This window comes from Nymphaea colorata, chromosome 5, assembly GCF_008831285.2.
Source record: "Nymphaea colorata isolate Beijing-Zhang1983 chromosome 5, ASM883128v2, whole genome shotgun sequence".
In the NCBI taxonomy this organism is placed as follows: domain Eukaryota; kingdom Viridiplantae; phylum Streptophyta; class Magnoliopsida; order Nymphaeales; family Nymphaeaceae; genus Nymphaea; species Nymphaea colorata.
The window spans coordinates 13,576,088-13,587,711 of NC_045142.1; the positions used below are offsets into that span (position 1 = coordinate 13,576,088).

The window sequence follows — 11,624 nt, forward strand, 5'->3', positions numbered from 1 at the left end:
TAGATGGTGGATCAAAGAATTGGACTTGGAATTGAGATATCAATTGAAAATAGAAGGTGGATCATTGATTTAGATCAGACAATGGATCTAGGTCAGCAATCCAAAGTCTAGAATGATAAAAATTGGATCAGAGGTAATAGATGATAAAATAAATAAATATAGGATCTGAATTTGGAAAACATGAAATAGAAGAATGTAGCTTCATGTAGGTCTCATTTATGTCCATTATTAGGTTTGAACCTAGTGGTTGGTGGTAGGCCTGGGCGTCAGGCCGGGCCACCATCAGGTACCCGGTACCTGGCCCGAGAAAACTGGGTCCCGGGCCAGATGATGCAGCCCAGGTCGGCCCGGCCCAGCCCGATCCGGCCCACTCCCCCTCCCCCTCCCCCTCCCCCTCCGTCTCCGGCTCCAACCCCTCCTCCTTTAGCTCCTCCTCCTCCGGCGACATGAAGGCCGGCCCAAGAGTGTGCTCCCCATGTTCTCCTCTACGAGCGGCCCCGATCGGAAGGTGGTGGTCTTAGGTTCTGCAGGTGGCATCGTCCAGCCCCTTGCGCTCCTGATGAAGCTTAACCCCCTTGATTCCAGTCTCGCTTTGTACGATATTGCCGAAACCCCTGGCATGACTGCCGATGTTAGCCACATCAATTCCAGGGCTCAGGTCCACCCATTTCCCCGCCTCTTCTTCTTTGTTTTTACTTCCTTGTCGAGTTTGCTTCATCGGATCTGCAGATCTAGGGAGCTGGGTTCTCGGGTTTCTTATTATTTGGATGAATAATCTGTTTCAGGTGGCTGGGTACATGGGCGAGGATCAGCTAGGGCAAGCCTTGGAGGGTTCAGATGTGGTCATCATCCCAGCCAGTGTCCCCCGCAAACCTGGCATGACCCGCGACGATCTCTTCAACATTAACACCGACATCATCAAGTCATTCGTGAAGATGATGACAAGCACGGCCGTCGGGCGTCGGAGTCGAAGATGCGGAAGGGACCCGGATGAAGGCTCAAACGGGCCCGGCCGGGCCTGGGCCCATGCTTTGGGCCCAATGGGCCGGCCCGGTCTGGTGCCCACCCGGGCTCATTGAGATTGCAATAAGTAAAGCTCAGCTGATGAGTCCCACCATTAAATATGACAATTTTATAGAACTTCCAACCTTGCATTGAGAATTGATGATAGAACCTATCAGTAGCAGTAGGCTGAAATAACTTGATTTGGAAGGCCATGCCTAAAATAGCAACAATGTGACAACTATCATTTTGAAATCAAAATCAAAGTTTCCATTGGACTTGAATATGACAAGAATTTTTCAATTGACTACTTGTGTCAAAAGAACATTTTATATCTACCATAAATATCTTTACTTTTGGTGATTATGTCCCTCTAAAAAAGATTGCATAGTAGTTTCACCTCTAGATAGAGCCTAGCTTGAGTTCCATTTGGAAATTCTGCCCAAATTATTCCAAAATCAACTTTTCTCAAATGATGCTCTTTAAATTTTATGTCCCTAAATGAAGTAAAGTAGTGAAGTACATTAACTGAAAAGTATGAGTTTGAGGGGGTTTCAAATGGGATTTTCATTAGACAGCTTAAGGAGATTTGCCAATACAAGAATTTGATGGAAGAAATGGAAACTTGATGAAATTATTGCTGAAAAAATTTTGAAGTATACATAGAGTGAAATAAGTGGGCTAAGTGACCTGTGATAGTAATGGATTGGGTTTGAACTGGAATGGGGTGATTGTGAGTTTGTAGCAAATTAAAGCTAAGGCAGATGGAGCATGATGAATTTGCTTTAAACTCAGCCAGGTTGATCAACTTCAATTGAGTTAAAACAATGCAAAACAATTGCTGAGAAGTGGCCACTCTTAAAATGAAAATTTAATTGTACTAGCTCTAAGTCACTTAAAATCCAAAAGTGAGCTACGATCAGGCTTACTACATCACAAAAAATTTGCAGTAAGCTTGATATAAGCTTAGGGTACACAATTGAGCTCAAAATTAATCATTCTTAAGGGAAATTAAGGTGGGGTAGGACGAGCTAAGGCCATTTAGGATAAATGAGAGTAGAAATTGTTGTAAAAGAAGAATAAAGTGGAACAAAATGAGCATAAAATAGTTGACAAACAATTGGAAAATGACATAAAATGAGGGAGTAATTTGAAAATAAATAAAATGGAGGTAAACTTGGCAAAGAATTAAAACATTTGGGATGTTTACACCTCCTCTTCCCTTCTGCTCTATTTTTCTAAACTCGCTTCTTCAACTCTCACTTCTTCAATCCTCTTTTTTCAACTCTTGCTTTTGCAATCTTTACTTCTTAATTTCACTTCTATCTCTCTATTTCTACTTCATTTCCACTTCTATCTCTCGATTTCTACTTCATTTCCTTTTGTCCTCTTAATTTCCTTTTCATTCTCTCTTTTCTCAAGCTCCCCAACATCTCTCTCTTGATTTCCTCTACATTCAGCTGTGTCTTCTTCCATTCTCACTTCTTGAATTCACACTTTATTGCTCATTTGTTCAATTCCCTTTTCTTCTGCCATTCTAGTTTCAACTGGGTTTCTACTCATATACAATACAGTGCAGCTGATCCATGTTGTCCATAGTTATGTCATGCCTAGGTACAAGTAGCTTTGAAGGTACCTTAACAACAACCATGGACATAGCAGTTGGGCCTTCTTAACTAGAGCCATGATATCTACAAAATACAATAATTCAAATGGCATGTATATATATCAATAACGATATCTACCCATTGGAAACCAACAGGCAACAGTTGAATGATTAGTTAAACATTCCTACAACAAGATTGACAAAGTTGGTTTGTTATGATTTTTATGAGATAGCAATTTAAGTTTATATCTCTAAACAAAGAAATCACTCAATAGTTTTTTTGCATTGCCGATCGTGTTAGCAAATGAAGCATTGAAAGAATTAAATATCATTCTGCAATTTACTGTTATGCATATAAAAAGCAAACTTGTTTCTACAAGGCCGATCAATGATCTTTTACAAAATATATACATGGTGACAAGTAGACATCATTCAATACACTAGATACAAAATAGCGATTTGTTTTGACATCCCTGAACTGAAGAGATTTTATATCTTCTCTAGCAAGTTACTATTCTACATACTAAGAACAAACTTGTTCCTAGAGCAAGACCGACCAGTTGGGCTCTGACATTTCTTATAAAGTATATCATGTCGACTTGAGTATATATTATAATGTGCAACATATACACTCAATTCCATTATGTTCATGATTTACTTGTCATGCATTAGAGATCTTCTATGCATCTCCTTTCTTTGTTACATGATAACCTAATGAAACTTGGTAACGGTAGATCTTTGATTTCCCAGGTAAAACTACACAAAATACTCTCACAACAATAGCACATAAAAATTACATGACAAATAAAAATAAATAAAACTCATCATAATAATGCCCTGGAAAAGGATGACACTCCCATACTAACGATTTTCAACTTTGAGGGAAACTCCAGGCATCTGCTGACGAGGGCCTTGCAAGGGATTTGTTGTTTGATGGTTCTCGTTCTGCTGAGGTCTTTCAAAAAGGTGTAGCATGTTCTTGAAGCTGTGAATTGAAAATTAATACCTTAACCTGGGAGTTAATGTAAATTATGAAACATTAATTAAACAGGCATTTGGAAGTTGAGCGGCTTGACGTGGCCTTGGGAGTACCAAGGTTCCGTGGGGGCCTGAACATTCAGCGCCGTTCCCTCCACGTCTTCCCTCGGCACACAGGGCACTCATTCCTGCCGTTCCTTCCACGGGTCAGGTATGCTTTGCTTCACGAACAGGCCATCCCCTTCTTTTTATTCGCGTCCCTCCCGCGTCGGACGGAGAGAGTGAGAGACAAATGGATCGTACGGAGATCGTGTTCTTCGACGTAGAAACCAGCGTGCCCTTCCGAAGCGGGCAAAAGCACGCACTATTGGAGTTCGGGGCGATTGTGGTCTGTCCGAGGAGGCTGGAGGAGCTGCGGAGTTACTCCACGCTGGTGAGGCCGGCCGACCTCTCTTGCGTCTCTCCGACATCAGTCCGCTGCAATGGAATCACGAGGGACGCCCTCTCCACCGCCCCTTCCTTCCATCAGGTGGCCGAACTCGTCTACGACATGCTTAACGGGAGGGTGTGGGCGGGCCACAACATTTTGAGGTTCGACTGCCTTCGAATTCGCGAAGCCTTCGCAGAGATTGGTCGTCCAGCGCCGGAGCCCAAGGGGATTATCGACTCTTTGGAACTGCTGACGCGCAGGTTCGGAAGAAGAGCAGGAAACATGAAGGCACGTCTCCTTTTCCTCTCTCTTTCCTCTCCCTACCATTTTCCGCTTCTTCTAATGATGGGTCCACTTCAAGGCGGTTTCTTCTTCCATTCTTTCCAGTTTCTTCTTCTATGGGACTTAGTTGTGCTTCTTATTTGTCCTGCAACTATTAGGTCTACATCTTGATTCATGCTCACACACACACATACACACAGACAGAGTTCGGGAAGAGGATGGGGGGGGGGGGGGGGGGGAGAGAGATAGAGAGAGAGAGAGAGAGAGAGAGAGAGAGAGAGAGAATACATTGAGCGGAAGATGTTGATTAGTCATAGTTCTTTTGACCCCCCTATCACAGGCATTATCAAGATTTTTCCTGCCTTCCCCTTACAAGCACCTCGTTAGTGGACATTCTATATTTTAATGTTTTCGAGAATAGGCTTATAAGAGAAGTTAGTCCCAATGTATTAGATTATGTTTCTGCAAAGTGTAGGATTAGTGTGATACAATGCAGAAGCTCTACGGCTCAGTCAATTTCATGTTTAGCAGGACCAAGCTAATTGATTGTTTGCCTTTCACTAACATTTTCCATTGTCTGTTTTCTCCGTCAGATGGCTACTTTGGCATCTTATTTTGGGCTTGGCCAACAGAAGCACAGGTACTTTATCTGCTTTCTTTGACGTAGTTCTGTCTATTCGGACGATTGACTGGCCACAGTTTCCTTTACTTTCGTATATTAATTGCTTAATTGTATAGCTGTTAAATCGCTTCATTATTTAACATGTTTATTTCCTTAATCGGTTGCATCTTACATCACATGCACAATGCTTCTACAAGTAATTTTGTAAGGAGTGTTTCTGTCTAGCTATTTACCTACTGGTCATTTTGCAACAAACGTAGAAAATGTACTACTTCGGATAAGGTGATATTGTCTGGAACAGAACCTAAAAAGGAAGAATTTTTAGCTCCAAACATTTGGTTAGACCTTGAAAATCAAAATTATTTTGGAAAAATGGGTCATCCGCATTCAAAAGGGGTTTGGAGGCTAGTCACAAGTTTGAGCCAGGGTTTGGGCGCAAGACCCAATGCTTGCACAAATGCCCACCTTCTGAGCAGCTAGATGTTCATAAATTTCCTCTGGTACAGGAGTAGAAGGAATTAGTTGCTATTTGTTTGATCAACTTGTAATTGTGAGTAACCCAACATATTTCCAATTTCTGATCAAGAATAAGCTTCAAATCTAAATCTTGTTATTGTATCAGGAGCTTGGATGATGTTCGGATGAATCTGGAAGTTGTCAAGTATTGTGCAACTGTCTTGTTTTTGGTGAGTTTGATGCCTATGAACTATGAAGTCTGGATTTTGTCATATGTATCATTTGTGTACTCTCTTGCATGGTGAGCAACTGTTTTGAATCGTTTGTGATTGTTTATGTGCATGTATATCATCAATATTGCTAGATACAACCTACATCGTGAGACATGCCTAAAATCCAGGCAGAACTTGGTGCATTATACAGTCTAAAAGAAAAACTAAACCAAGAAAACACAATATTAGGTTTTTAAATTAACAATAGAACTGAAACATTTCTCAATGAAAAACATATCACTCTCAATTTATAACAACAAAATAATTAAACTGCACAATACCACTGATGCCAGACGTTCCATAACATAGTAATGAACATGGTCAGAAGTTTGGATGTGGAATAATAAAGTTAAACAATTAAAAATTAAAGGTTATATATCATAAAGAGAGCATTTTACAATTTAACATCCCCGGCTTGTATACTGTAGTGCACATAAAATTTTTAATTTCTTAAATCCCAAATACTAAAATCCTATTTCTATTTATTAAAACCTAAAAACGTGAACTGAAGCCTCAAATTACTAAATCTAATTAGAAAAATAGTGGAACATAATTCCTCAAGATGATCACAGTTTCCATGTTGTCAATTGTCTTCAATTTTATAATTCTAATGAACTAGAGAAAAAGAAGTGCATATATATATATATATATATATATATATACACACACACACACACATATGTACATATATATGGCAAAATCATCTGCAACATCAAAAAGAAAGAGAAAAGGAAAATCTACATCAAAATAGACAAAGAAGAAAGCAAAGCTCTGTTGACTGCAGAAGAAGTAGAAAACTGAAAATTATCTGCCTTGGACAATAATGGAAAGATGTCAACTATTGAGTGCCTAAGTAAGCCTAAGCACCCCTGGGCAATAACCTAGAAGTGACTAATGGTCTATCATCTAAGAACAAAAATCAAGTGACCAGCCAAGCTTATGAGGCCTCGGCACACCAAGCATGCTTTTACCAACATGGATGTTCATCTGCATTGGAGGATTGATTGTCTTTGAATGTTTGTCAGAAAATAGATTTCTGACATCTAGATGAAAGCTGCAGTTCCTTGACTTATATTTACAAGCCACATTTGGCACTATCTGAGGATGTTGGAATGATTACCATACGTGCTGTCTGAATTGTGTCGCTGTGATGATCAGTAGTCTCTCCTGGTGCTACAGTCCTACAGTTCATCCCAGTTGCTTGTTCTTATTTGGTTTCACCTCCATAATATCAAAAACAGCACCCTTTTGTTGCATCAATATGTTCTTTCATTCGTATCATTGAAAGTTTTTTCTGGAATAGGCAGTCATCAAAGAATCTTTGGGTGGAAGCCATCAAACAAACTTATAAAGTAGCTTTCGTGACTCAGTAACGTACTCCTTATCCTGCAAATATGTTGTTGCATGATAATTCCTGCAGGAGTCCAGTCTTCCTGAAGTTTTGATGGTTGACTCTTCAAACATGGTCAAGCAATGCCATTGTGTTGCTGAGGCTGCATGCTCTAGAGATGTAGGCTCTACTCTAACCTTGATGACAACCCACAAGTTACCTTCTACGTCTATGAAGCAGCCACACAAGGTTCCAGATTCTCTTAAGGTGCCTGACAGTAGAGATCCCTTTGACTTGTCCAATTTCATTGATGAAATTGAAACAACAAACACCTCCCAAAGGGATGCTAATCTTCTGGATGGAAGGAGGCAATCGGATTCATCTGAAATGATGCCTAATCTGCCTGCTGTGTCTAAGGGCTCATCTAGCAGTTGTTCTGGGTTCTTGGAATCGCATCAGATCTCCTTGGCTGCTTTGAATGCATCTCTTGTTCCATTTTTGGGGGGATGCCAGCGAATAGCACTGCTTCACAATGGGGTTCCTTTGCAAATTTGTGGTGTGAATATGAAGATTCACTTTGGAGTGAGCTCAAAGTATCTTGATCATTCTGGACGACCTCGAGTAAGTATTGTAGTAGAGCCACCCAAAGCATTGTGCGAGATCCTGGACAGATGTGATCAACTCGCTCGGCAGTTGTCTTCTGATTCTGGTAGTGACTCAGAATGGAGAACCACTGTGATCCGGAAGAATGGATTCTCAAACTTGGGCCCTACATTTCGTCTGCAGTAAGTTTCTTATTTCCTTCCCTTGTGTGATCCAAGAGATCTCTTTGATCCTAGTTTCTTCTGCATCCATGTGTGGTGGTCTTATCATTCGAGTGTCGTGTATTCATATGGAAGGCAGATGTGCTCAGTTCATCCAGTGGGTTACATGAAACACCACAAGGAACCATAGTTGAGGCACCAGCCAGAAAATGCAGGGGTCCTAGTGGTGTTTCACCTTAAGAAGGTTGACTCACATGAGCTGAATTCCGTTTATTGAGTAGGTAGGTAACTCACGCTCATGAGTGAGGATGCACCTGGATTTCTTGTTACTATATATGTAGCAGTACTTGTTCGGCCATGTTATCCACTCTTTGCTTTGCATTCTCTTTCTATTTTCAGCATTCCTACTGCAACAAAAGGAGAGGGCTCTGCCTACTCTACAGAAATATATCAGCAAGAACCTACAGGAACAAGGAAACTAGTTTTCACTAAAACAAATGTTTCTGAGCTGGAGCCATTCTTTCTCCCAGGGACTCTAGTTGATGCCTGCTTTCGCTTAGATGTGTACGACTACCAACAGCATGCTGGTATCCGCCTGGTGGCAAAGAAGTTGTTGCTGCATCCTTCAATGCCAGTGCCTTCCGCAATGGAGGTAAATGCATGAACAAGAGGAAAATCAGACAGAATGTGCTGACCATGTATCTTTTGGATGGTTGTTTTACTTGTATACTAACCCATAGATCGCCATCGTATCATCACCTGGGAAATTTGCCATGGATTATTTAACTGATGATGATATAGGGGAAGAAATAAAACCTTTTTATTTGTCAAGAGAACCCTGTGCACATGGTCGAGTTGAGAGGTTGATCCTCAGTGAGCTTTTTTCGTGCTATCAGGTCGTGTAATCCTTTTTTATGTTTAAAAATAAAAATTGAAGAAAAGAAAATCAGCTTATCTCTGGTGGCCATGTGGAATTTTTTTAACGATCTTAAGATGATCGATACTTCTAGTGTGTATTATTTCAAAATCTTGATTGGCATTTAAGTTGTGAGATACTTGTTAAACCATGCTTGAATATTCTGAGGTCTTAACTTGTTTCTTTTAGCAAAGAGCCGGTAAACTCACCAAACAGATGTGTTAAGTCCACCTTAACAGATTATGATACTTAAATGATATTGAGAAAATGGACTACAATTAGCACATAGGCCAATAGCCCGAAGGTGGAGGTATCTCAAAGAGGCCGAAACCTCCCTCACCCCTACTCTCCTTTACCCCTCCACTCTTCCCCTCTTTCCAGCCCGTTGAGTCTAAGTCTGCTTGAAGTCTGTCAGCTATTGGGAAGAGTGGCCAGGGCTGCTAACACTGCCGATGCCATGATATCATGGAGCCAATTAACGGGAGGACTCTTCAACAGCCTGAGCCATCTTTTCTAGAGACATAAACTCCTCAACTTGCTGCAAGTCTTCTCACATGTATTTCCTCTTTACCGCATGGGTGAAGAGTCCTTTTCTTTCCAGTTGGCACAAGAAAAAAGATCACTTCCCACAAGCCGCTCCTGTTTAAGGCATTGATTGCAGCATTAGCTGACAAGTCCTCACCTATGTTGTCAAGGCAGCTACATGCCAGTCAGTGCCTAGGCCAAAAAGGCAACCTGGTTTTTTTTCAAAAATATATATAATAATATTAAGTATTACAATATTACTAATATTTGAAATGCATATAATAGAAATATAACACGCATAATTAACGTAAACAATAAAAAAGTAATTTTTGGTAATTGAAAATCATACAATCATTAAATATGCAAAAATCAATAACAAAAGTTTAACATTTCTCATTAAATGAAATAAAGTACAACAAAAAAAAAAAACTAAATTTAATCTTAATACGAAGGAATGTAAATCTACAAGAAGGCTTTGATTGTTTCACTAGGTTCTTCAACCTGAAGTTGCAATTTGTCTTGTTGTGGCTTCAACAAGTTCCTTAGTGGTTGATAATTGTCTTCTTTCTCAGAGTCTGGGACTACAAGTGAAGATAAATTGTCTTGTTCAGTTGAATAAACAATAGCATTATAAGGATGCTAATACGCTAACAAAGAAATGCTCGATACTTAGATGCCAAAATATAATGTTTACTTCATTAAACGTTAAAAATTAGGAAAATCAAGACAATAAGTTTCTAAAAAGCATGGTAATTAGATGATGAAAAAGATGCTTCTGAAGCATCGTCTAAATTTAATGATATATTAGCATCTTCATCTGTGTCCTTACAATTGGTTTCTTTTTATTCTTCTTAAATTTCAATCAACTTTCACTTTCCCCTAGCTTTGGATTCATTTTTTTGACTTTTATGTTATTTGTCTGATCATCTAGATGGACCATCATGGTCTTGAGAAGTGCCAGTTGCCATGTCAACAAGATCCTATATGAGAAAATAATCATCAACATAAACATTATCATCATCACTTGGCCATTCATCATTTTCATTAACTTCCCGCAAGACAATGGGATTAATTTTTTTGCTACTTCTTTTTTTTTTCATATTGTTCCGTTAACCGCTGATTATAATCCACAAACACTAAGTTATTTAACTTTTTGTGTTGCAACCTATTTTGCTTCTTTAGCTCCAAGACATTTAGCAATGTAAATATATGAGGATAATGCTTAACCCTCAAACAATATAAAAACAATAAAAAATGTTCATATCGGTTCGAATTTCGAAAGTACTCCAATTCCGTTCACAACTAGAAACACTGCATGTAAGACTCAACACTCGAACAACAAAATGTTGTCGTTTAGGACATCCAATGCCACAAAAGATCCACCAATCAACTATGACATATAAAAAAACCCTAATGTTATTTGTTGTTAAATAACCAAAATGTGTCATAAATTTATATCATGATTCAGAAGTCATAACTTACTTGGCAAAAGTATTTTCCTCTTCTGAATTACCATGTCCATCCCAAATGGTCCTTGTGCTTTACGATATGCCACTAGTTGGTCATGTATGTTATATGCTCTAATGGACTGCCAACTAGACATAAAAATACACTTGAATAGTTCTAGCTTGACTTCGTAATTGGACTTAATATTAGCATCATCATAGAATATTGAAGGATTTAAGTATAACCCATTTGCATGTAGAGGTTGATGCAATTGAGTATTCCATGTTTTATCAACAATTTCCCATATAGGTTGATATGAAGACTTATCTTTCTTCAAATTCACCTATTGCAATTTAAAAAATGCTAGATTGTAGAGTAATAACGAATCAACGAAGAAAAAATCTTACAAAGCATAAATAACTTGCTTCTTTGTTTTTTTATACTGTCCATTGCCTCATATATTAAACCCTCATGAAAAAGATGCATCTGAATTATCGTCCAAATTTAATGATATATTAACATCTTCATCTGCGTCTTCAAAATTGGTTTATTCTTCTTCGTCTTCTTATTGAATTTCAATCAACTTTAGCATTCCCTTGCCTTTGGATTCATTCTTTTGACTTCTATGTTATTTGTTTTATTGTCTTGACAGACCATCTTGGTCTTAAGAAGTGCTAGTTGCCTTGTCAACAAGATCCATGTGAGAAAATAATCATCATCATAGACATTGTTATCATCACTTGCCCATTCATCATTTTCATTAACTTCTCGCAAGACAATTAGATCCATTTTTTTGCAACTTCTTTTTCTTTCTTTATATTGTTCCCTTAACCGCTGATTATCAAACACAAAAACTAAGTCATTCAACTTTTTTGTGTTGTAATCTATTTCACTTCATTGTATGAAGTTATAAGACATTTAAAAATGTAAATATGATCACTGAAAAGGCAAATTAGTATACTTAGCATATGAAGGGGCTGCATAATGACCAGCCC

General features: G+C 38.9%; 2 protein-coding genes across 2 annotated transcripts; both read left to right on the forward strand.

Annotated features, from left to right (window-relative positions):
* The first annotated feature begins 459 nt into the window (after positions 1-459).
* On the forward strand, positions 460-1,214 carry LOC116255204 (malate dehydrogenase, mitochondrial-like). Its single transcript, XM_031630989.2, has 2 exons — positions 460-658; positions 786-1,214. The coding sequence occupies exons 1-2, from the start codon at positions 476-478 to the stop codon at positions 1,077-1,079; spliced, it is 477 nt and encodes a 158-aa protein (XP_031486849.1). The 5' UTR covers positions 460-475; the 3' UTR covers positions 1,080-1,214.
* A 2,523-nt stretch (positions 1,215-3,737) lies between these two features.
* Positions 3,738-8,696, forward strand: LOC116254996 (protein NEN1-like). Its single transcript, XM_031630684.2, has 5 exons — positions 3,738-4,304; positions 4,892-4,938; positions 5,543-5,606; positions 7,069-7,763; positions 8,142-8,696. Exons 1-5 carry the CDS (start codon positions 3,879-3,881, stop codon positions 8,404-8,406), a joined length of 1,497 nt encoding a protein of 498 aa, XP_031486544.1. The 5' UTR covers positions 3,738-3,878; the 3' UTR covers positions 8,407-8,696.
* Positions 8,697-11,624: the final 2,928 nt, after the last annotated feature.